Raw genomic sequence first — 27,047 nt, 5'->3', positions numbered from 1 at the left:
GCACAGGAGGGAGGGTGATCTGGAGCGGGTCTGAGAGCAGCCTGGTCCGGGTTGAAGCGGATTTAACCCGGGTTGGAGCCGGTATTGTTCCCGGTTTTGGACCTTTGGAGCAGAGACAAGGAGGGAAAGTTTGCTTTAGCTTCAGTTCACGGTGAGAAAACCTTCCTCTGTCCACTCTTTTCTTTCTTCTTCACTTTCCTCCTCTTCGTCTCGGTCCTGGGGGTTCTCCAGGTGTGTCCAACGTGGACCACACGGCTCCTGTTGAGCCTCCTTCAGGTCCGCAGGTTAACATCAGGTGATTCGCTGTCAGAGGTTCAGGTGGCGATCAGAAGCTGAAGGAGATTATTTTCTATTTGCAGAGACTCAGATCTGTGGAGTAAGAAGCTCCAAAAACCATTGATAAAGAAACAAATAAATTACCTGATATATACATTCATGATGCCATTAAATGAACCAGAAATAATATCAAATATAAATATGACAATAATTAGTATACTTTTAGATATATACTAACTTCGTATGAAATCCCAAGTTAATTTACTTTCATATTTAATTTTCCCTTGTATTATTTACGCTTTTAATGACATGTATTCAATTTTGCATTTTTATTTATTTGTTTATAACTGAATATATGCATTTTAGATTTCTTTAATTTATGTATTGTTTGTTTATACTCTAACATTTTTTTTAATTTTGCATGTTTGTATTTATTTTAAATTGTATGTTTGTATTTTTTTATTTCATTTAATTTAACTTAATCTAATTTATTTTTATTTACCTTTTGCTGTTAGAGATTATTTTCTATTATCAGAGACTCAGATCTATGGAGTAAGAAGCTCCAAAAATTATAGATAAAAAAAACAACAAATAAATTACCTGATATATACATTAATGATGCCATTAAATGAACCAAAAATAATATAAAAAATAAATATGTCATAAATTAGTATACTTTTATATATATACTAACTTCGTATGAAGTTAATTTACTTTCATATTTAATTTTCTCTTGTATTTTTTTTACTCTTTTAATGATATGTATTCAATTTTGTATTTCTTTTATTTATTTAGAATAGAATATATGTATTTTAGATATATTTAATTTATAATTTTATTATTTTACCTTTGCACCCCCAGAATTTAATTCCCTTCTTTATTTCTCTATTATTTCCCTTGTATTGTTTGTTTATAATATTTTTTTTCTCCTTCTCTTTGCTCTTTCCTTGCTTTTGGAAGCTTTTGTTCTCTATATCTGAAAGCCAGACAGTATAAACAGTCACATAAATGTCAGAGGCCTTTTTGTGTGTTTCCAGTCTAGAGCTCCAGAGAATCATTGATTAGTTGTCAAATATTAACTAGTTTGATAAATGGTCAGTCAGTTTCAGTACCAGCATGGAACACTATTCTCAGTTTAATAAAAACAACAAAATTTGAAATGAACCCCGGCCTTCAACCTCCTAGAGACATTTTAACTAAAGTATTCTTACACATATCTTATCATGATACTGAACATTTTCTCTCTGTCTGAAAGAGAAGTTTTACTTGTTCTGTGCAGTCAGATTATCATGAGTCTCTGGTCTCTCTATTACAGATAAGCAATTTTAGCATTGCACCGTTATCAGGCGAAGGCATGTCACAGTTAAAAAATGACTTGTTGGACATTTTAAGTTATTAGTTCATGCTCATCAGTTCAGCATTTATAACAAACACTTTAGAGCAATTTAACAGAAAATTAACTGTTGGAATTCTTGACATGTTCTTCCACTCTGATGGGGCGTTTGCAGTCTTTTATTCTTGCCCGTATAGACAGCGCTGGAGTGCATTCCAGGTAAAAATCATTAGAAGTAGTCAGACCAGTCAGGAGGTAATCAGTCCTACATGTACAGACAGTGTTGGAGTCGTGCAGGTACATTTTTGGTCAGTAATTGTGAGAAGTGGTCAGACCAGTAAGACAGCTCCTGAAAAGTCAGGCTGCAGCTAGCTCCCAGTTAGCTTAGCTTAGCATAAAGACTAAAAAAAGGGTGAAAAGAGTTTGCCTCGCTCTGCTAAAAGGGAAGAAAATCCACCTCCAAAGCTCACAAATCAACACAGCACATCTTGTTTGTTCAATTTGCTCTTTATATGCTGGACTACTTGAGCAGTTTCCTAATAGCATCCAAGAGGTTGCAGGCGAGACTCAAGCCCCCGTAAAATGGAAACTAGTTGTTTTTACTCCTCAGTTTTTGTGTGAATTAAACAAACAAGATGCTGTAAATGTGTGAGAGCTAAAGACGCTGTTATGTATATATTATTACCTTTAAACAGAGCCAGACTAGCTGTTTCCCCTTGTTTCCAGTCTAGGGCTGGGCGATATGGACCAAAAGTCACATCCTGATATATTTAGGCCTAATTTACGATATATATCCCAATATTTTTTATCACAAAGTGAGAGCAAATGTTCAGTCAAAGTCAAAGCCAAATATGACATGTCACAAGTAGTTTTATTGAAGCCATTTATTTAGGTGAACATAAATACTGTATAACAACAGGAGTACCTTTTAAAAATATCAAAGCTCCATAAAGTGCACATTTAAATAAAAAAACATCTGAAATAAAAGCTGCAGCTTGCCTGGAGCAAGGATCACAGTGCAAATTTCAACTATATCGATATATGCAATATGGTCTTATTCCATATCACATTTAAAAATATATCTATATATCGCCCAGCCCTATTCCAGTCTTTATGCTAAGCTACACTAACTGGCTGCAGCCTGTACCTTTATACTTAACCGACAAATATGAGAGTGGTATCAGAACGAATAAGCATATTTATGTTTATTTATATGAGTTGTTTGTGTTGACTGACAGGTTTCTCAAACTGTCACACTGTTCTGTTGTGGTTGCCGGTTGGTCCCACCTCACCCTCTTTGACCAAATGAGATCCAGAATCAGACGTCAGAGTGACACACCAGGTTTTAGATGAGCTGGTTTGGTGGCAAACAGCTTTCTACAGTCATGTTTTATGGTCCCTGTTTGAGAGCAGAGGATGAATAATGAACGTGGGGAACATTAGGCAGTTGATTAAACATTTCTTCCTCCCTGAGCAAACATTATGATGGTGGCAGGACAGTGCAGCATCTAATTGCATCGCTTCAGCTGTTTGTGAGTCTTTATGGGAGTGTGGTGACTTGTCGAGCGTCGACTCTCCCTGTGTAAATAAAACTTTATGATCACTAAGTGTTGAAGGAGCTACAGGCCTCTCCTACGATTCATCAGAAGCGGAGGTTTCTGTTAAGTTTCGTCTTTTGTTTCTGCTTTTCACCCAACTGTAGTTTCCACAGACTGTATATAAGAATGGATGCAACATGGTCTCACAGGAATCCACAGGATTTGCTTAACTCAAAATCCGTGTAATAGCCACGGAATCACTCAAATTTCCGTGAAACTGACACGGATTTCGCTACAATGCAAGTTAATGACAGTCATATCCCGTGGCTATTCCAACATACAAAGTGATTATGTACATTCACAGAGTGAATATTTAGAAAATAAAACATATATTTCTCGCTTGAAATGTAATCAAAATCCATTTTTATGCAGAAACTAAGTCAAAATATTGATTTTTTCACAAAAAATGAGAGAACTGTCCGCCATGTTTTTTGTTCTGACCACCGGGACCTTAAAAGTCATGTGACTTGGAACAAACCAATCGGAAAAAATATCCATGGAATAGCCACGGGACATGACTGTCATTAACTTGCATTGTAGCAAAATCCGTATCAGTTTCACGGAAATTTGAGTTATTCCGTGGCTAATCCAAGGATTTTGAGTTAAGCGAATCCGTGGCTATTTCACGGATTCCTGTGAGACCAGGTTCAATGGATGACACTAGTGAGGCCAAAACATCTTTGATCGCCCCCTGGTGGTGGGCTGCAGTATAGGTTATAAACCCCACTCCTCCATGTTAGCGAAGGGATAAGAGCTAAACTAAAAGTAGAGGTCAAATTAAAGTTTCCCAAAGATGTTCAGTTTTCTGATAAGTTTGGATTTATTTAGTTATTTTATGGTAAAAAAAACAGGCTGTGACATCATGATTGCCAGTTGTAATTGACTCAGTCAGTCAGGCAGGTATTTAACCTAATACTGTGGGCGCCACCAGAGCGAGATGGCAGTGCCTGTATGGGGGATTTTTAGGCCTTGATGTTGTACAATGGGAGGAAGTGGAGAAGTAACATCCATTATTTAAACAGTTTGTGGTAGTTTCACGTACAAGTGAAAATTTCTGCTGTTGATAAAATCTGAAAGTTGTTGAGACATTTCACAAAATATGCAAATGTCAACCTCATGGTGGCGCGACAGGAGAAGTCAGGGGATCACAAAAATCATGAGGATACATCTTCTAGGAACCGAGAATATCTTTTCAAAATTTCAAGGCAATCAAAGCCATTGTTGTTGAGATATTTCAGTCTGGATCAAAGTATCGGACTGGCTCACATCGCCATCTTTAGAGCCACAATCTGACTGATAGTCACCAATTTTTCAGTTTATTGAAATCAGGTTTTGTTATTGAATGTTTCAGCCTCTGCAGCGATGTCGACAGTCATGCTCAGGTAGAGACTGGCTCCACGGCGCCCACCACGATGCGGAAACACCTGGACAGGATCCGGTTCCGGGGCCAGAGACGGGACGAGTTCCCGGATCTGGCCGACTCGCCCAACACATCCGACACAGAAAGCACAGAGGAGGTTGTGGTGAAATCTCGCGCCTCCCTCAGAGAGTCGGAAGACCTGAGGGAGGTGGAGGGAGAGCAGCAAAGTGACGCTCAGGTAAACAAACATCAGAAACAGGATTTTTAATCCTATAAAGACACATTTCTGTGAATATTCTGAAACTTTTCAAGGGAGTTATTTGAATATGATAGAGGGATCACTGACAGATGATTCAACTCATTGATTAACCTATCAACATGTTAACTTATCAGGTTAAGTAAAGGTTAAAAGTGTTGTAGATTGTAAATAGAAGAGGACCCAGGATTGAGCCCTGTGGCACCCCAGACAAAAGAAAAACGTTTTTTACAGATTTTATTTTGCTCTAATTATGTCATCTTTCTACGTTTTCTGGTCATTTTTATATTCCTGTCTGTGTGTGTTTGTCTCTCAGGCCGGTTTAGGATTTTCTGCAGGTCTCCAAGATGACTCGAGGACGGATCTCAACGAGGTCAAAGGTCACCTAGAAATCGCCTTGTTAGAGAAGCACTTTTTACGTGAGTATTCTGATCTGAACTGCACTGCCTGGGGTTTTTATTTGGCTTCATGACACTTCAAATAAATAGTAAAGGTAAAAAGAGAATATAGTTAAACTCCTACATGTTTCTGTCTGGTTGCCAGATCTGTCTTAACTTTCAGCATCATCAATCATCCTTATCTTATATTTCTGAAGTTTAGTTTCCTCTGTGAGATTTAAATCAGAAAAACATCCATGAGTATGGTTGACCATGTGAGTATGTTGGCCATGTTTTAAGAAAATTTAGTCAGATTATTCTATTTTCACTTTCACATTCAAATGATAATTTTAAAAAGTAGTAAAGTGTTGCTTTAAGTCTGAGCAAGAAGAGTTGTGTGTTGATTGGAGTCGAACATCCCACAACAGAACGGCATGCTGGGTAATCCGTCAATATCTGACCATCAGCTTTATGTAACACACACACACACACACACACACAGAGCTATTAATAACCCTGACAATCTCATTTGACACACACACGCACCCACACACACCCACACACACACGCACACACACACACACACACACACACACACACACACACACACACACAAAAACAGGTATAAGATAAGGTTCTTGTTTTTCCTTCATAAAAGTTTAAATCATATTCATAGAAAGTGTCACAAACTTTATGTTTTGTCATCATTTTCCTGGTCTCTGTTGTGCATCAGTGGATTCACTGGAATAACCTCATGATGGTCATTAATTCAGATTTTGCTGATCACTGATGCAAAGGTGGCATTTTAAATTAATGAGTCCTGCATCCATTAAAAGGACAGGTTCATTTTTTTTTAAAGTCTATGTAGAGCTGGGTGATGAATCAATTTTATGAATTATTATGAATTTATGGTGGACGTTGCTGTGATTACCGTGGTATAAATGTATATAAATAAATGCATATATGGACATCAGATTAATTGGATATATTCGCAGGAAGTATAAAAAATGTCACCCTGTGTGTCCCTGAGAAATTAATAAATCTGACAAAATTCTGAGGGAAATATCTTTAAAAGAAATCCTCAAAAAGACTGAAGGAAAACTGAGAATCCAGCATTTTTTTCCTATATCAGTTTGGAGAATATCCACAAAATAAAAAGCCACATTGGCACTTGGTTTGGTAGCTTTTGTCAATCATTATTTTTAAAATAAAAGACTCATTTGAGTACTTCCATTTTCTTCTGTTTTTAAGAAAAAACAAAATTGAGAATATATTGAAACATTGTTTCCTTACTGTTAAATGTATTTTTTGGCAAGTATATATTTTGAATTTACACCTTACTGTAAATATGTTGGATTTCAAACATCTTTCTGGTATTGTGTACTTTGTTTTTTACCTTATTGAGAATCTATATAATTTATATTTGCTTGTATTGTACTCTGTATATTTACTCCCTTTCCTACTTTGTACTGGAGTTGCTCTAAAACAGTTTTTCACAGGATAGATAAAGTTTTATTTATTTTGTTTTTACTTTGAAATCAGATACATCAAGTATGCTAGATGTAGACATCACCAAGTTTTGGGAGAAAAAAACAATCTGAGCAGCTGTCAGTGAGTGATAAAGGTGTGAAATACCTGGTGAGAGTTATTCAGTTTGCCTCTGAATACTGATGTGTTTCAGAGGAGGAGCTGAGGAAGTTTAAAGAGGAGTCCAACGTGGACTCACTGAGACAGGAGCTGGAGAGGGAGCGCAGCAAGTGCATCGAGCTGGAGCAGAAGATCAGCGACTTCCTGAAACCCAGGTGGTTCTTAAATAAAAATAAAAAAACAACAACTTAATAATTAACCCTTTATCGAGCGAAGAACTATATTTGGTAACTTCAGTGGATATCAAAATGGGAACCACATGGATTTCTTCCAGCTAATCAGCAAAGATCAGGCTACGTCACAGACAGTGACACCATGACATCTGACCAATCAGTATGATAATAATATAATAGTATTAACTTTGTTGAGCTTGACCTCCAATGTAAAAATTTAGAATTTAGAAAAAAAATCTGCAAGAAACAGTCGTACAAACGAGTTATTCTTCAATGACTTGTACAAGGAGAACTGCACTATGACGCCATATTAGGGCATATTAAGTATGAATAAAAATAAAAATACAAACCCGGGGTGGGCGTGGGGTAATATTTTGAGAAAAAAAATGCAAATTTACTAGATTAAAGTGGCAAATCTACAAGAAAAAAAATCCCAGATTTAAAGTGGCAAATCTGCGCGAAAAAAGTCGCAGAATTATGAGAAAAAGTGGGGAAAAAGCAATTTTTTTCACGCAGATTCACCACTTTAAATCTCATAAATCTGCAACTTTTTTTCTCGTAGATTTGCCACTTTAATCTCGTAAACTTTTTTCTCAAAATATTACCCCCCTCCCCCGGGTCCTTATGTTTTTTTTTACACATTCTGGCAGTATGTAATATCCTCCAATATTCTCTAGGGTTGAAATTTGGAATTTGCAAGTATTTCAATGAGTGTCCTATTAAGGGTTAAGGAGCTGGTCTGAGCCGGTTCCTGTGGTTTCATTCCTACACTGACGGCTCGTCTCTGTCACTTCACAGACCTGAAGATTCTCCTTCTCAGACACCTAAACCTCCGTCCCCTTCCCCGTCCCCGTCTCCGTCCCAGTCCCCGTCTCCGTCCCCGCCTCCACCTGCAGTCAGCGGTACAGGTGAGCTTCTTTTCACCAGCCACATTATTAGGGACACCTACACAGTCTAATGTCAGCTCAGCCACATATTCTTCCTTTTATTCAACTTTATTATGTTTTTGTTGTGCTGCCCTGCAGTATATTGTCTGTACTATTGTTACATCCTCCTGTTGCTCTGCAAAAACATTTCATTTTTAATCGTTTTTTGAGGTCTGGACAGCTGGTTGGACTAAACAAATACAGTCATAGAAAAAATTATTAAATTATTATTACCCTTTTTCTTCAATCTCTTGTTAATTTTAATGCCTGGTACAACGAAAGGTAGATTTGTTTGGACAAATATAATGATAAAAACAAAAATATCTCATAAGAGTTTAATTTAAGAGCTGATATCTTGCCATTTTCCATGTTTTTTTTTATAATAACCAAAGTCATTGTGAAGAAAACCATGGAAATTGGCTAGATATCAGCTCTTAAATTAAACTCTCAGGAGCTATTTTGTTTGTTATATTTTGAACAAGAAATTGAAGACAAGGGGTGGTCTAATAATATATTCCATGACTGTATTAAAATATGTCTCTAATATTATAACCCCTCTTGTTTCTCTGCAAAAACATTTCATTTTTAATCATTTTTTGAGATCTGGACTGCTGGTAGGACAAAACAAACATTTTAAAAGTGTCAAATGTGTGAGTAATTCTGTCTTAGTTCGGTTTTATTTTTCCAGGATTAAAATATCTGTCTCTTCTGAGATTTTTATGGACAAAGTTTGGTAAAAAAACGTCAGAGTATAAATGTTTACGAACATGTCTCTTATACTTTTTTTTCTTTTCCCGTCCTCAGAAAAACAAAAGGACACTTTGTCCAACAGCTTCCTGAAGTGGCTTTATGATCGCTTTGGCGTTTATATCGAGGACTTCCGCTTCCAGCCGGAGGAGCAGACGGTGGAGACGGAGGAGCCGCTGAGTGCCAAGAGGTGAGGAGGAAATCACAGATACAAATATTTATGGACGTACAAATGGATTTATTCTTAAGTGGCTTATACGAGTGATTTAGGAGAGCTTGCTGCATTCACAAATCTTCTCATATTTTGAATATTTCTCTCAGGCATTTTCAGTAATGGATTTTCAATTTTATTACTGTGAATCGATTTTGAGTTTGAAAATCTGAAAAAAAAAGGTTTATATTTATATTTTTATATGTGCTGATGATTTTTTTGGCCCGATTCTTGAAGCCGATATTGCCTTTTCTCCCTCCATTTACATGATAAAAATGACACAATGATAATAAATGTTACACAAGTCTCAATTTAAACAATATTAAAATTGAGATATATCGGCCAATATATCGGTCTACCTCTAATTAAAAGGATAAATTCAGGGAATGTTAAGATAAGAATACAAAAATGTTCTTGCTTGAGGCCCAATAACTGAACTCAACTGAGGCAGTAAGATACTGTATGTTGGTTTTAATGTGTTAAAGCTGTTTTTGTCTTAAATTCAACACAAATATCTGGTTTCTGATCCACAGATTGACTGAAAACATGAGACGTCTCAGTGAGTATTACAGCAGTGGCAACCACTTCTTAACATGTAAAAAATAGGGACATAACAAATGATTACATGTTTCAATATTACCTCTATAAAAAGCTCTATAAATGCTTTATCAGTTCATTTAAACGGTTTGTGGTTGTGTTTCCAGAACGAGGATTCAAACCTGTGACCAACTTCAAGAGGAACCTCACTGCCTTATCCAGCTGGTACTCCGTCTACACGTCGGCCATCGCTTTCATCGTGAGTACACACACACACACACACACACACACACACACACAGAGCAAAATCTCACCAAACAGTGATTAATGAATATTCATAATAAAACTACAGGATTGCTTTTCACATCAGACCAAAGAAATATTTTGTATTAGAAAATAAGAAAGTACATATTTGTTTATTGTCGGTAAACTGATTCTATTTGTAAAATTTTGTTTTTATTATTATTTATTATTTTATTTCTTTTATAATTTATTTTGAGTGTACATGTAAAAAACAAGAGCTTATAGTAATAATAATCATCATCATAACCATAATAATAACTTAAATGTACAGTCATGGAAAAAAATATTAGACCACCATTGTTTTCTTCAGTTTATTGTTCATTTTAATGCCTGATACAACTAAAAGTGCATTTGTTTGGACAAATATAATGATAAAAACAAAAATATCTCATAAGAGTTTAATTTAAGAGCTGATATCTAGACAATTTTCATGGTTTTCTTGATTATAACCAAAATCATTATCAAGAAAACCATGTTAAATGTCTAGATATGTCTAGAAATGTCTAGATATCAGCTCTTAAATTAAACTATTATGAGCTATTTCTGTTGTTATCATTATATTTGTCCAAACAAATGTACCTTTAGTTGTACCAGGCATTAAAATAAATTAGAAAATAAGAAATTGAGGGAAAAAAATGGTCCAATAATTTTTTTCCATGACTGTATATTGCCCTTTTCAAGAAATCCAGTTAGTTATTAGTTATAAGTTTGAAATTGAAATATACTTTTTGTACATTTTTCAATTAAATATATATCTCAAAGGTTATACATTTTTATGTTCATACATCTTTTGAATAATTAAAAAAACATGCATACATAATTAATCAGCTTCATAAATTATTTCAAGAGATTTAAAAAGGATAAATGCACTTTTTATGCTATTTTTTAAATTGTACTTTATTGGTACTTCATCTTTAATCATTTACTTTTCACCAACTAAAGACAAACAGCCTTTAAAACTTAACGTTGTGTGTTTCTGTGCAGTTCTACATGTACGCAGCGTGGCACGGCTGGACCATCCCCATGTTCCTGTTCCTCGCCATCCTCCGCCTCTCCTTGAATTACCTCATCGCCAAGTTAGTGCAAGCCCCGCCCCCTTTCTCTATCAACCAATCACACTGCCAGAGTCAGACACTGTAAATTGTCTAATGTTAATACAAAAAAATGATCTGCTCTCTGCCTGTGTGTTCCCATGATGCACTGCTCTCAGAGGCTGGAGGATCCAGTGGAGCATCGTACCTGAAGTCTCAGAGCCTGTGGTGAGAAATCTCTTGTTGTTTTTTTCAGCCTTTCATCCTGAAATCCGACACGTTAACAGCTCCACTTGATGGACATGTGACGTCATTACATGTACACAGGGTTGGTACGGGTGCTTGAAATCCTTGAAAATGCTTGAATTTTAATGTTGAATTTCAAGGCTTAAAAAGTGCTTGGATTTTGGATTAAGTGCTTGTAAATACTTGAAATTGTTACTGTATTTCTCTTGCAATCTGACTATAGGTAATCACATTTTCAATGGAAAAATATATATAAACTGAATAGCCTATAGCCTATATCTGAAATGAAGATCGCTCCGCCTGTGTCTTCTTGTTTCTGAGATGTTTCTTGTTGCTCTACCCTGTATCTTCTTACTGAAGAGAGTTTTTTTTTTTTCCACCAGCTGCTGGTTGATGATTTTTGTGAGCTTCCTTTTGCTCCTAGCCCCTAGATTCCCAAACCAGTATGTTTTATGAGATTAGCAAACTAATTTTAGTTGTTAAAAGTGTAATAACATTGCTGGTGGTATGGTTAAGTGAAATGACCCCTTTCAGTATTGAAGTACTCATCTAAAACATGATATTTACAACCGTTGAAAGGTGCTGGAAAAGCTTGAAAATGGACCTTGGCAGTCCTTTAAAAGTGCTTGAATTTGACCACTGAAAAAGTGTACGAACCCTGCGTACAGTAAAACAGAATTACGTTTAATGACTCAGGCTGAAAGTCATTGTCACTGTCATTATTTTTGACCACGCCCGTCGATAACGCCCTGCTAATAAAACATTAATGAGAGGTTCCAGACTGCGATGCAACGCCAGCAGAAAAGACTTTTGTAATGACAACTTTTGTAGAAATGCAGCTGGAAGTCGCACTTACCCGACTCGACAGGCTTCCTGCAACAAGCTCCAGCACACAGTCGCTCGTTTTTTCTTGTCTTGCTGCTGTGAAATGAATGAAGTTGCCTTCAAGTGCGGTCGGAAATGTCAGGATCATAAAAATGCCCTGCCAGAAAAGAAAACGTGCTACATTAGAAGCAGTACATTATTATAATATCATTAATTTCTTCTAATAATAATGATTATGGCTTACATTTAATGAAGACATAAAATTCAGTGTCTCAATGTTTAATATTACAAAAGACCAATTTTTAAAAGTATGTTTAATATGGAAATGTTGGCCTCTGAAAAGTATGTCCATCTATATGACTCAATACTTGGTTGGGGCTGTTTGACTTGAACTACTGGAAATGGACTTTTCAATGATATTCTAATTATATTGAGATGCACCTGTATGTACTTTTACTTTAGTAAAAAGTATAATTTAGCTTTTTTTCATGTAAGAAAGTATTTTAACACTGTTGCATTGCTACTTCTACTTGAGTAAAGCGTCTGAATACCTGTGGAGGTGGTGTCAGCTGACCTACAGGTGTCTGTTTTTCAGGAGCCTCCTAAAGAAGACCTGACGGTGTCTGAGAAGTTCCAGCTGGTTCTGGACGTCGCTCAGAAAGCTCAGGTGAGTCGGAGGCTCGGCGTCATCACAGTGAGACTGACGCCTGTCGACAGATTTCACAACCTCTGTTATTTTGTTTTCATCCTAATAGAATCTGTTTGGGAAGATGGCAAACATCCTGGAGAAAATAAAGAAGTGAGTTGTGTTTGCACACACATTTTTTTGCGGGTTAGAGTGAACAGATTTATTCACGTTAATTTTGTGTGTGTGTGTGTGTGTGTGTGTGTGTGTGTGTGTGTGTGTGTGTGCGTGCGTGTGTGCGTGCGTGCGTGTGTGTGTGTGTGTGTGCAGTCTGTTCATGTGGGTTCAGCCAGAGTTAACTCAGAAGCTGTACGTTGGTCTGTGGCTGGCTTTCATCTCCTCCTGCCTGCTGCCGTACAAACTGCTGGGATTCATTATAGGTACGTCATGTTATACAGTCATGGAAACAATTATTAGAGCATTGTTTTCTTCAATTTCTTGTTCATTTTAATGCCCGGTATAACTCCTCATCCCTCTCTCCTCCTCCTCCTCCTCCTCCTCCTCCTCTCTCTTTCTCCTCTCTTCTCCTTCTCCTCCTCTGTCCTCCTCCTTCTCTTCCTCTTTCTCCTTCTTTTCCTCTTTCTCCTCTCTCCTCCTCTCTCCTCTCTCTTTGTCCTCTCTTCTCCTTCTCCTCCTCTGTCCTCCTTCTCACTCTTCCTCCTCCTCCTCTCTCCTCCTTCTCACTCTTCCTCCTCCTCCTCCTTGTCTGTCCTTTTCCTCTGTCCTCCCCCTCTCTCTCCTCCTCTTTCTCCTCTACTCTTCTCCTCCTCTGTCCTCCTCCTCCCCTCTCCTCCTCCTCCTTCTCACTCTTCCTCCTCCTCCTCCTTCTCTCTCCTCCTTCTCTTCCTTCTCTCTGATCCTCCCATCTCCTTCTTCTCCTCTCTTCTCCTCCTCTGTCCTCCTCTTCCTCCTCCTCCTCCTTCTCCTCCTCCTCCTCCTCCTCCTCCTCCTGTGTCTCTCGCTCTCCTCCTCCTCCTCCTCCTCCTCCTCCTCAGGTGTGTACGTGGGCATAAAGTTCTTCATCATCGACTTCATCTTTAAGAGTTGTCCCAAGCTGCGGCAGCGCTTCGACACTCCGTTCATCATCTGGACCAACCTGCCCACCGACCTGCAGCTGAAGGAGCGCGGCAACATCCTACTGAGCAGACGGGTCAGTCCAAACACAAAGGCTCTAGAATAGAAGACGCAGAAAATACAGATCTGACATCAGCCGCTGGCTCAGATACGTCCTGAGACAAACTGGTTCCTGGTTCCTGCTGGTCCCAGTCAGTGGTTTCTGGTCTGCGATGGTTTCAGTTTCCTGTTGTTTTTCTCTCTCAGCTGTCTGAGTGTGAACAGGTAGGACCCTGATGTGTGTTTACAGTCGCAGTGTAGAGGTCAGTCGTGTTAAATGTAGTTGGAGACGTAGAATCAATACCAATCAGCTGCTGTCATAGATTATAGATTTGGCGTTATCTGCTTAGATCTCCCAAAACCCACCAGTCAGATTGTCAGTGAATGTCTCATTCCCCTTTAGACAGTAATGACCTTTCCTCTAGCTCCCATTAAGAACAAACTTTTTACAAATCTAGCTAGAAGTTTTACCCATAGACTGTATATAAATCACGGACGTAGTGACTGTGACGTCACCTGTTGGTTTGTGGCCCGTTGGAAGCATCGAGTTCAGCGTTACACTCGTCGCCATCTTGTTTCCGATACGGGGAGCAGACCATATCTGGACTGTGGAGGAGGAGAGGGATCTGATCTCTGACTACAGCCTCTCTACACCTCAACCTGACTGAGCAAAGCTCTGCTAATTCATGTTAGCATTAGCTGTAGCATTAACTGGGATGTTAGTTTTAGCTAGCAAAAAACAGCAATAAAATGTACGTTACTTGCCTTAAAAAATGGACAGTGACTCCTTGGAGTGTCTGTTAGTCCAACCAAATGCTGAACAAGACATTTTTAATGAACATTTTTTTTCACTTTCATTAAGTGAAAATACAGTGAAAGGGTCAAAGTTATGAGACCAAACTGATAAACGTCCTTTTTTTATATCCACATAATGTTATATATAACTTCATTGACACGTTGCCGTGGATACGCATTGTTCTCTCTTCTCTCCTGATGACGGCTCGCCTTGTTAGTGACCTGTCAATCAAATGTAGCCACGCCCCAAATCACACGATTCTTTATCTTCTATTTTCTTCTAAATGGGGCCATTATTTACACTATTAACATCAAATTGTCTTGTAGAAGAATTTTTACTAGAGATTGAGACCATAGTGTTGTCCTAAAAAAATGTTTCGAAGGTAAAAAATCAAGTGAGAAGTTTTCTCATTTTGCATTGAAATTAATGGACAGAAATGTTTTTGCAACCACACTTAGCATCCTCTGCCCGAATTTTTGGTAGAATGCAGCTTAAGGCACTTCCTGGTTTGCCTCCCTGCTCAGACCCGGAGGTTGCCGCCTGGTTTTACCTACATTTTGGCACTTTTAGCTTATTTTTTTCAGGTTTGTATCATAAACTGTAGGAAAGTAGTGGATGTAATCTCCCATTCGTTTACGGAGTCCGGTTTTGAAGCCTTGAGTTTTTTTCCAACTGGTTTCTTCTGTCCACCAGGTTACCGCGACGGTCGGTCGAGGCAGCGTCGGCGCTGCGGCTCCTCTGGGCGTCAACCGGGACGAGGACGGAGGACGATACTACAGCACCAAGAGAGGAGCTTTTCACGAAGTCTTCAACCTGCCGGAGAGTGAGCACCCTCTGACAGGTGGGAGAGGAGCTGCAGGACAAAATAGCTTTATACATTTTGTACACAATGTTCATTCAGTTAAATGTTCCATTTTATGTTTTATCTCCAAACATGATCTTCTTCAGAGTGTCAGGAATTATACTCTAATGCAAAATACTAAATCATTAATTCATTTTTGGCCCTTACAAGAGTTAAAATCAAATGAGTCCTAGACTAGAAGTCCACCATTAATCGATCATCGATTAATTATTCCCATCCCTATTGTGCATGTCCTCCTCTCTCCTCCTCCTCTGCTCCTCTCTCCTCCCTCCTTCTCCTCCTACTTCTATCTCCTTCTCTTCTCTCCTCCTCCTCCTCTTCCTCCCCTCTCCTTCTCCTTCTCCTCCTCTCTTCTCCTCCTCTGTCCTCCTCCCCTCCCTCTCCTTCTCACCCTTCCTCCTCCTCTCTCCTCCTCCTCCTCCACTCCTCTCTCCTCCCTCCTTCTCCTCCTACTTCTATCTCCTTCTCTTCTCTCCTCCTCCTCCTCTTCCTCCTCTCTTCTCCTCCTCCTCTGTCCTCCTCCTTCTCACTCTTCCTCCTCCTCCTCCTCTGTCCTTCTCTGTCCTCCTCTCTCCTCCTCCTCCTCCCTTCTCCTCACTCCTCCTCTTCCTCCTTCTCCTCCTCCTCTCTTCTCCTCACTGCTTCTCTTCCTCCTCCTCCTCTGTCCTCCTTCTCACTCTTCCTCCTCCTCTGTCCATCTCTGTCCTCCTCCTCTCTCCTCCTTCTCCGTTCTCCTCACACCTCCTCTTCCTCCTTCTCCTCCCTCCTCTGTCCTTCTCCTCCTTCTCACTCTTCCTCCTCCTCTGTCCTTCTCTGTCCTCCTCCTCCTCTCTCCTCCTCCCTTCTCCTCCTCCTCCTTCTCCTCACTCCTCATCTTCCTCCTCTCTCCTCCCTTCTCCTCACTCCTCTCTCCTCCCTTCTCCTCACTCCTCCTCTTCCTCCTCCTCTGTCCTTCTCTGTCCTCCTCCTCTCTCCTCCCTCTCCCTTCTCCTCACACCTCCCCTTCCTCCTTCTCCTCCCTCCTCTCTCCTTCTCCTCCTTCTCACTCTTCCTCCTCCTCCTCCTCTGTCCTTCTCTGTCCTCCTCTGTCCTCCTCCTCCTCCTCCCTTCTCCTCCTCCTCCTTCTCCTCACTCCTCCTCTTCCTCCTCCTCCTCTCTCCTTCCTTCTCCTCACTCCTCCTCTTCCTCCTCCTCCTTCTCACTCTTCCTCCTCCTCTCTCCTCCTCCTCCCCTCCTCCCCTCCTCCTCTTAATTATTCCCATCCCTATTGTGCACCTGCAGCAGGTGACATAAACTTCTTCCTGACCACATGTTCTTTGTGCCTCAGTGTGTGAGAACGGCTGGCGCTGCTGCCTCATCAACAGAGACAGGAGGACTCCGACCGACTACATCCGTAACGGAGTCCTCTACGTCACTGAGAAGTAAGTCCTTCACTTCCTGTCAGTCCACTTTTATTCTACAAAGTCAACAGAGCGACACGACGAGTGGCCACGGTTGGATGTGAAAACACACAGGCGCCTTTAAGTGAAAATATGTGATGAAAATATGTCTGCATGTCTCAACTTGAGGGAAAAATGTTGCTCATCCTGAGGCTTTATGAATCTACTTCATCAATGTAAAGAGACGAGGAGGGACAAAAAAGGGACTAGAGCAGGGGTCTCAAACTCAAATTACTAGTAGGAAAAAAACCCTTGAAGACACATGACTAAGAAAGTATAATTAAAAGTATAAAGTAAAGTATAATTTACAGTAGGTCCTTGTTGTCTGTCATCAGGTCTTCTTCTGAAATCTGACTTTTGTTAAAGAGAAGAGGCTCTTTTTGTTTTTTTATTTATCTCCTATGAGTGTTTAAAGGTGCAATCTGCAGGATTTAGACAGATTTTTAGAACACTTTTTAGAACACTTTAAAACACTGTAAAAATTATCAACAGAATGTGTGGAAGTGACAGTATTGACACTCTATATACTGTGTGGCAGAGATATCGACTGAAACAGACTGGACACAAAGAATTAGACAAAAAAAGTTGATGCATCTACACTGCCAGCTATAAATCAGTTTTAGATTACAACTTAACCAGTTATTATTCAGAGGTCCTGTTAGCAAACTCGCCGTTTTTTTTCCTCCTGGCTTCTGATTTTTTTATTTAATTTTAGTCTTTTGACAAATATATGAACCTTATACTTGATTTGGTATTCACCGATTAAAAGGATGGAATATTCAAATACTCTAAACTGTAACTGTCAGTGTGTTTGCTTACACATTGTTTATTTCAGCTAATTTATTTTGATTTTCACTGAGATTATGGCATGAATCTGTTGCTTTTTTTAACCTCAAAATAGTTCCTAACGCAGCTTAGATCTATTAGATGTTATTGGTTGGTGAAGGACACTGTTTGACCGATCATGAGCTATATTATATGATTTGTCTACTTCTGGGATCTGTCTCGGTGTCTCTGGGGGTTAAAATAAAATAATCTCCTCTGTTGCCTCAGTCATCTGTGTTTCGAGAGCTCCAGCTCCAGATCTGGATCGTCCAAGAGGAACAAAGTGATCAAACTGCGAGACATCACTGACATCCAGAAGGTATTTAGAGTCTGTTTGAGTTTCCTCCATGAACCCTGAACCCTCACTTTGACTTTAATCCACTTAACCTTTTATGTTGTTTGTCCTCTTGTGTTGTTTGTCAAATTATTTTTTCACGTTTGTGTCATAAACTTTTTTTCTGCAGCCGTATCTGTTGCTGATTCATGACAATAAAGTAATTTAAAGGTGTTGTCTCTGTCCCCCACAGTACAAAGTTTTGTCCGTGCTGCCGGGATCTGGGATGGGTATTTCCATAGCAACGCCGTCCACCCAAAAGGTCAGAGGCGCTTTGATCTGATTATTATGTTAAAGTGGGAATGAGTTGAGTTATTAACGTATGCTTACTTTAAAAGATCGCCATAGTTATATTGTTTATTGTAGAAAGAAAACAGGCTTTATCGACTAAATAAGACATTTACAACAGTCCTTGAATGGATCAAAGGTTACAAAACTTTCCGTTAGAAAAGTAACTAAAACAAAGCTTAAGATTGTGATAATTTCTCATTTAAAACATTGTCAAAAATAAACCGTTTGCACTAACCAGATCCTGTTTAAACATTAAATTCTGCTCCTCAGCGACACTGTGAAAACATGATTGATTCCGCTGAGACGAACGGTCACGTGACAAATATTCACTGAAAATCTGTTTACACAGACCTGAGAGGAAAGGACAAACATGCAAATAGTTCAATATGTATAGCATGTTGAGACTTGAATTTTTCCCCCCAACATTTGTGTCACTTGTGGGCACATTCTATTCCAATTTAAACAATTAATCAAAGAAATTCAACTTGCTTTTTTTATGGTATATGTCATTATAACTGTGTTATTCTACACAAAGTTGAGTTTTGAATTGTTCCCACATCTAGCCATGACTGTGCTGATTCTATAGAGCTGCAGGACTTATTTTTATATTTTATATATTGCAATGAAATACAAGGCCACAGTGAGTTAAATGTAAAAAGAGCAAAAAACACCCTAGACAGCTTGTTGGGGATCAGAGGGTTAAGTAGAAGCAACAACACTTCAGTGTAAAACCACATTAGTATCATAAAAACAATGTACTTAGAGGATTAAAAAGTACAGATGTACATTTTTATACATTATCTATTTGTTACTACTGATGCATTAAAGTAGGGTAAAGCAGATTGAAAGTAATGGAACATCTGGGTGGATATGCAGAGCCTTTAATTTGCAATATAACTGCTAAAAATCCTTAAAAAAAAGGTGAAGTGTGGAGTAAATGGAGTGAAATGAACAATATTTTCCTTTAAAATGTAGTGAAGTACATGTGTTAAGTTGCAAAACATGGAAATAGTTAGAAAAGTAAATAGTAAATGTTCTTATCTACCTTCTGTTCTTTTGCAGCCGATGGTGTTCGGCGCGATGATCCACAGAGACGAAGCCTTCGAGGCCATCTTCAATCAGTACCTGAAGATTGTTTCCATGGCTACAGCCACTGAGCCGGAGACATAGTTACGCCTCCACGAGACGGCTGCATTCACACACGCCAACACTGAAACCGCTTCACTGTTTTCACCGGTGACGTCTTCAAACAGAGGCCAGTTTCAGTTTGAGCTGCCCTCATATGGTTATAGAGTCACCTCTTCAAACTGAATGTTCCAGCGACATCACTGATTGATCGGTACAGCAAATCACTGATTTCATGTCATAATCAGCCAATAACCATCACCAATCACTGCTCTTTGAGTTTTTTACAGAGGGTTCCCACAAAATGGACAACTTTACGTCAATCCTGGGCTAATTTACCGTAAATACCCAATCCTGGGCTAATTTACCGTAAATACCCACAAGACGGACAACTTTACGTCAATCCGTGGCTAATTTACCGTAAATACCCAATCCCAGGCTAATTTACCATAAATACCCAATCCTGGGCTTATTCACCATAAATATCCACAAGACGTACAACTTTAGGTCAATCCTGGGCTAATTTACTATAAATACCCAAAACATGGACAACGTTGTGTCAAAATGGACAATTTTAGGTCAATCCTTAGTGCTTTTTAAAAAAAACATAAATACCCACAAAACGGCCAATTTAAGTGCTAATTTACCGTAAATTCTCAAGTCAAAGGTTGCTGTTTAAATCTTAAATATTCACCTGCATAAACAGAGACCGAGTAAAAACATTAAGGTGGTGGGGTTATCTACTATATCTACTATATAATGTCTCACTGTAAATTTCAGTACAACGTATCATCCACTGATTATTTCCAGTTGCTTCCACTTTTTTAATTCTTTCCCTGTTAAGCTGCAGTCAGTGAAGCTCAACACTTCCTGCAGAAGCCTTGCAAGGTCATAATCCGTCATTTACTTTGTAGACTTTTAAGTTGTTTTGTTCTCTGAGAAAGAGCACTGGTTTACGATCTAAAAGGAAGCATTTCTACTTTTGGATTTGACAACGTTTGTTCAGGTCGGGCAGCTGAACCAATGCACCTGTTGTTTAAACTCAGTTTACTTTTATGGAGGTGTAGTACAGAAATTCAGTCAACAATAGACAATTTTAGTCATTGATGATCATTTAAGTCCCTTATCAATCAAAGAATCATTATCTGGCTGCAGCTTCTACAATGTGAATTATTTTCTGTTTCTCTTTGTTTGTTATCATCGTAAGCTAAATATCTTTGAGATTTGGACTATTGATCGGCAAAAATAAGACATTTGAAGACCTTGGAATCTGTCAATATAACATTGTAAGTAAAAAAAAAAAATACTTACATTGAAGAAAAACTGATGAAAGAAAAGAGGACACACTATCAAACTATAACAGGCGTCTTGTTTAAATTAAAGACTATATGAAGGACTTAACCTTCCACTTTTCCTCGGGTCAAATTTGATCCGGTTCAAAATGTTTTTATATTAGGCATTTGGTTTTTTTTAAATCCGAATTGCTGCAAAATAACATGGATAAATTCCTAAAAGAAGTGTAAAACTTCTGGTAATCACTTTGAATTCAGCTGGCTAAGATGGTAAATCGCAGAATTTGGCTAAAAAGTTGCACAGACGATAGGAAGACAGTTTAAAAATGTCCGATTTGTCGACGACTAGTGGTAAAAGTGTGGCTGTAACCAGCAATTATGTTCAATATAATAAAGCTGATATGCTGATATTTCTCACATAATTGTTCTTGGTCTAAAAAAAGTAGCGAAAAATCTCCTCCACAAGGTGAGGCCAGAAATTATTTTAATTTGTCTGATAAAATAGTTCAAAACCCCAAATATTCAGCTTATAATGATCTTACTTACCTTCATTACTGCAGCTACCTGGAAGTTTACAGTACAATATGCTTTGTTATGATTTTCTGGACATATTCCACCTACTTCTGAAGAAAAAAATACAGTTATTTCTACAGTATTTGCAGATAAACATGTTTCAATTCCATTCATTTATATTAGTGTCTTCAGGGAATTGTAAAAACGTCTGTATTGTAGCAGCTATAAGCCTTACAATCAGCTAGTATTATAATATGTTGTTTTTTATGTGTCAATAATGGACTGTTTCTATATGAATGTTCTCAACCATTTAATGTAAACCACAAAATGAATCTCAGCATAGTATCTTTTTTTTGTCTTAGCTAGAGGCTAAAGCTAACAGCACAGATATAACCTGAAATACTGAAGTTTTGTATAATCATTGTTAATTCAGCTAAAGCTTTAGCTTTCTTTCACAATCAATAGGCTAAGAAGAAGCTAAAGCTAGAAAAGAGAAGCCACACAGATGTCACATATTGTTTTTTGGCCAATTTGTTTTAGCTTTTCTCCTAGCTTAAAGCTAATTGGCTAAAGCTAAAAAAAAAAAAAAAAAAGTTAAAACAATACGATAACCTGAAATGCTTTTTTAAAATCACAATTCAGTTATGATTTAGGTTTAGCTTTCTTTCAGTACACTAATAGGCTTTTAAAAAAGCCCAAATATCGACTTTTTAGAACAATTTGTTTGTTAAGGTTTAGCTTTAGCCGATTAGCTAGGGTTGGAGGAAAAAGCTAAACATGTTAAAACAACAAAAATACTTAAAAAGGTCTCTTTTAAACAAAGTTCAGTTTAGCTTCATTGTACAATCAATAAGCTAAGAAACTAAAGCTAAAAAAGAGAAGCCTTACAGATGTCACATATTGTTTTTTGGCCAATTTGTTTGAACTTTCCTCGTAGCTTAAAGCTAATTGGCTAAAGCTAAAGAAGTTAAAACACGATAACCAGAAATGGGTTTTTTTTAAATCACAGTTCAGTTGTTTTTTAGGTTTAGCTTTCTTTCAGTACGCTAATAGGCAACAAAAAAAGCTAAAATATTGACAGCTATTAAGCACAATTTGTTCGTTAAAGTTCAGCTTTTCCCCAACCCTAGCTAATTGGCTAAAGCTAAACATGTTAAAACAACACAAAAACTTGAAATGTTTCTCTTAATAAATGTTCAGTTTACTATTATGTTTAGCTTTATTTTAAAAACAATAAGCTAAGGGGCTAAAAAAAAAAAAGCCTAAAATATAGACTTTTTCCTTTGTTAGCTTCTGTTTAACTTTATTCTAACCACAGCTAATTGGCTAAAGCTAAACAAGTTAAAACAACACAATCTGTGCTGTTTTTTTTTGTTTTTAAATCACAGTTCAGTGATCTAAGTAGTATTGAGTATTATTCAAGTATTGATTTATTGAACTTTAACTAATTGGCTGAAGCTATAAGGTTAAAAAAAACACAATGAAGTTTGTCCTGTTCAGTTTCTCTATTTACGAAGCACCAGGTGTCATAGTATGAAAAAACGAATTTGCTCACAAAAATTAATGCGTTTTGCTCTCCAATTGCTTTCAACTGGAACTAAATGAGCCACAGATAAGATAGAGGCCTCCTTTAGATTTCTGATATCCTCGCATCCATAAACATGTACGTTTATTATTTATCTCTGAAACACTTGTGGCATTTTAAAGTTGACACTAAATGAGGAAAAAAATCATCTTTTTTTCAGCCTCATAAAGTGTTTGTTAGTTAGTTAAAGTGCAGCTATGTACATTTTAACACCACCAGTATATAATTGTGTATTAAGTATGTATTAACTGTAATGCTGCGTTCACACTACCAGAGACAAAGCAACAGGTGAGATAGAGCTACAAACTGACACGCTGCAAGTTGAGCTGGGTTCAACTTTTTTCAGCGCTGTAATGACACGGTAAAGCATCAACCAATCTTATGTTTTTGTTTCACCCGTTACTACTTGATCAACGTAACAAGGCAGGCCTATGGAACGTACATTTTAACAGTGGTACTGTGTTATTTAGAGAAGTTAGATGCTAGTTTTCTGTGCATTGGGTTGGCTGCAGTAGATCGCAAACAAAATGACATATTTTTGTGGGCTAACCCGGAAGTAGCATCTCCATGCGGTCATTGAAAATTGTCCTATGGGATTTTTGCATTGGATTTTGGATCATGGCAGAAAATAAGCTGATGCCAACGCGTTTTGTTCAGCAAGATAATCTTCACTTTTATGATGTTTGAAGTGTTAATGCAGCAGACAAAAGTAAAAAGCTAACGTTGTTTTGATAGCCACGGTTGCATGACTTAAACGTCATAGCCGTTCTCCTTAAGACGCTCTTCGACAGGCTAACCAGTGGGTTTGACAAGCTAGCAAATCAATAGCCTAATAAATTATGTATTTACATAATTTACAATCTACAAGAGTTTGCAAGAGCTTTGAAAAACACGACTAGAGGCCATGAGGCCGACTAGTGAGAGAGTTCCCGTCCGTGTTCGGCGTGATGGCGTTTAATGTCCCTGACAACCACTGTAGTCTCATTTAGCCATTTGTTAGCAACGGCCTTTTTAAGGACACATAAAACCTCTAAAATTCACATTTGCTAACATATTTTATGTCGTACAACAAAACGCGAACATCTTTTTAGCTTGTGTTAACCACAGACCTTATTTCAGAATTCAAAATTCAAATTCAAAGTCCTCACTGAGTTTGAGAAGTAAAACCCCAGGATGCTAAAATGCTAACTTACTTCTGGATTTAAGAACTAATTTCTGTGATGCTTTCAAATAACATCACGCCGTCCTTGACTGTTTTGTAACATTGTCACTCAAAGTGTGAACGCAGCATCAGTCTGAAGGCTGTCACACCAGCATTTATCACTAGTATTTAACGTCAAATTCACCACATTTCATATTCCAAATAAGATCATTTGACCCTCCCAGAAATATATCAATGTTTCTTTCCAATTATTTCTAACTGGTGTGTTAGGAACTCACAAAACGTTTTCATTGCCAAACTTCTTGTTCTTAAACTCCATTTCTCATTGAAAAAAAGACTGTTTTAATTGCTGCAATATTGCTGCCAGTAGTTAACGCCACGTTGCCTCATTCTGACTTTTTGTTTTACGCGCTTCCTTGACTCTCTTTTGCTTTAAATCTTCCTCCGTGTGTGTTTTGTGGTTTCTCAGGTTTCGTCTCTCTTATGTCCGTGGATTTTTTCTCTGTCGGCCTGTTGTGACTTTTCTGGACTTATAATGGTTTTATAAAAATGGTGTCATTGTACAAATTGGTGTAATTTTTTTAAATGAAATTATTTCTGGTGTTTAAATGTGATGTACATTTTATTATACTGTTATTTTTATTTAAGTAAAATCAAATGTCAAACACTTGATGAACCTGTTGTTGTTTTTGTGCAGTACCTCTTTCAGCCTGTTGGTGTCAGTAAAGAATCATCTGCAGGTCTTGATTTCAAGGAAAGTTTCTGTCTTTCTGATGATTAAATAAGAAAACTGTATAAACAATATAATCAATTTAAGCAGTAAATTAATATTTAAAGTAATATTTTTTTAATTCAGGTCAACTATTAGTCTTTGCAATTACTTATTAATTTGACGCTGTTATGACTCAAAAAAGTTGGAAAACAGGAATTATTACGGACTTTATTCCTCAGTTTTAAGGTTTATTTATATTACTACTATACATTGTTCATTTGAACCAATAATTAACAGACAGTTTACATAACTTCTCTACTAAGTTCTGTCCTACTGACAAACATTTATGATAACTGCTGTGTGTCATTTAATGGAAGTTCAGAGTGTGTTTCTGTCATCATGTTTTACAGCCTTCAGTATCAGCAGGGAGGGTTTTATTATCACAGACTGTAACAGACGTTTGTCTGTTTCTTTATCACCTGCTATTTCTCTTTCTCTGTGCATTTCTAGTTTTACATGACATGGTTGTTTTCATCTGTCAGCACTGAATTACCAACATCCCCGGTGAATAATTAACCCAAAACAGCAGCAGCTCCAGTAACTTTGCTGAAAAATAGTTGAAGGTACAGGGAAAAAGATAAAAGTTTACAATGTTTAGCGACAGTGAGCGCTGATTCCTCATATTATAGCTTCATAATTAAAGGGAAAGTTCACCCCAAATAATAAAAAAACAACATTTCATGTAGGACCTATATTAACGTCTGTGGATTATCTTGAGTCATGATGACTGGAGAGAGACATTGCTGTTGAGTTATTTACATATAGTTTTTGGCTCTTTAAGCACCACAAACAAAGTGCTGTATACTTCTATTATATTCGAGAGAGGGTAGACATTTCTACAGCTGAGATCGCCAACACTCAGCAACTCACACCAAAACAATCTAGACAGATCAATGGCACCACAGGTAAGTAAAAATATGTTTCTTTTTATATAAATGGCATATGTTTGCTCTTTTAAAATGCACTGAACCTCTGCTGAAACACCTTAAGTTTAAAATACATGTCTGTTTTTAGTGAGCACAAATCAATAAATGTACATTTGTTAAAAAATATATTTTATGGATAATAACTGCAATACTAGCAGGGACTACTAGGGGTCCAGAGAAACATATTTCCACTACACTGATCGTAAACTTAATCTATATATGAACATAATATCTTTCATCAGTTGCACTCATGTTTATATTATAGAACAGGATACGGTTGATACCCCAGTGACCACTTGTGGTATTGCAACATAAATAAAAAAAGGGCAGCCAAAAATTTACTTTCCTCATGGACCGTCATAATAAAAGAGACTGTAAAACCATTCATAGGGAAACTTGAACAAGAAAAGTGACAAGTCATTTAGTCCAAGTCCAAAGTCTTTTTTTTTTTCTTGAGTCCTTAGTTAAGGCAAGTCACAACATAAAACATAGCTTCAACTGATGATTACTTAATGCACTTTTGGTAATCAGATTAATGCAGATTACTTAAACTTAATGCAGCATTAAATTCATTTTAAAATACAATCAACATTGAAATGTATTTTAACGTAGAGATTGTATCTGTGATTTGCAGAAACTTAACGTTACAATACCTACATTTGATCAAATCAATTAGGTTGATTTGTGTATCAATCATATCAGGTTAACTCAAAATGTCTTAAAACGACGAACAAAGTTTGATGTTATAACGGGTAACATTACACACACTTGTAATGTCAACATTAACAATTCTAAACTTTTTTACATTTTACCTGAAACATAAAATCATGTCTTAAAAGTCAAGTCACAAGTCCTTAACTTCAAGTCTCAAGTCATTTACTTTCTGTCAAGTCAAGTTGGAAGTCTTCAAAACAATGTCTTGAGTCGACTCAAGCCCAAGTCACAATTCCATGTCTCAAGCTTCAAACGGGGTCAACTGTGACTCTCTCTATTGCAAATTTTTGATGCATGAAGGTTTTATATCTTAAAGTCATTCCTCGAGCCAAGAAGGGCTTTAAAAGTTGGTGATATCATTTATAGGACTTAAAGTCTGCAGGCCGAACGGGAACTCGTAGGCAGGGCCAGTGAGAGAAAAACTTCTGCTCATTAAAGTAAACGGAAGTAAACCCAGACACCAGAACATTTGGCGAATATATTGGATGAGCAATGACCACTGAAAAGGCGCAGTCTTTGGGACCAGTATCCAGTTCCTATAATACATCCATGGTTGCACTACATTATTTATGACACATAAAGTATTTACATAAGGAAATAAAAGCTTCTAAAGGTTGAATTAACTCAAACTCTAAACCTTAACACACAGTGCAAAGCATATGAACTAAATTAAGATTAATAATTTCTTAAATTCTTTCCTTAAGGTGTGCATTTAATCCTCATTGTGTGTCACTGGTCCTCTGACTGATAAGACTGACTGCTGATAA

General features: G+C 37.6%; 1 protein-coding gene across 1 annotated transcript; it reads left to right on the top strand.

Annotated features, from left to right (window-relative positions):
* The first annotated feature begins 1 nt into the window (after position 1).
* Positions 2–24,493, top strand: LOC131972796 (GRAM domain-containing protein 4-like). The gene is made up of 19 exons (XM_059334515.1): positions 2–151; positions 4,559–4,805; positions 5,140–5,242; positions 6,882–7,002; positions 7,819–7,928; positions 8,751–8,883; positions 9,438–9,463; positions 9,609–9,700; positions 10,729–10,820; positions 10,955–11,003; positions 12,442–12,513; positions 12,602–12,645; positions 12,802–12,911; positions 13,527–13,681; positions 15,134–15,281; positions 16,630–16,723; positions 17,795–17,885; positions 18,094–18,162; positions 19,254–24,493. The coding sequence occupies exons 2-19, from the start codon at positions 4,620–4,622 to the stop codon at positions 19,359–19,361; spliced, it is 1,803 nt and encodes a 600-aa protein (XP_059190498.1). The 5' UTR covers positions 2–151; positions 4,559–4,619; the 3' UTR covers positions 19,362–24,493.
* The last annotated feature ends 2,554 nt before the right edge of the window (positions 24,494–27,047 follow it).

Source organism: Centropristis striata, chromosome 6, assembly GCF_030273125.1.
Source record: "Centropristis striata isolate RG_2023a ecotype Rhode Island chromosome 6, C.striata_1.0, whole genome shotgun sequence".
In the NCBI taxonomy this organism is placed as follows: Eukaryota; Metazoa; Chordata; class Actinopteri; order Perciformes; family Serranidae; genus Centropristis; species Centropristis striata.
This window is presented reverse-complemented; position numbering and strand designations above follow the sequence as displayed.

Excerpts from the sequence above, each read along its gene's own strand:
- LOC131972796 (XM_059334515.1), top strand. The coding sequence starts at position 4,620 with ATGCGGAAACACCTGGACAGGATCCGGTTCCGGGGCCAGAGACGGGAC. Across the intron at positions 7,003-7,818 it reads AGCGACTTCCTGAAACCCAG|ACCTGAAGATTCTCCTTCTC; the intron begins GTGGTTCTTAAA and ends GTCACTTCACAG. Across the intron at positions 11,004-12,441 it reads CTGAAGTCTCAGAGCCTGTG|GAGCCTCCTAAAGAAGACCT; the intron begins GTGAGAAATCTC and ends TCTGTTTTTCAG.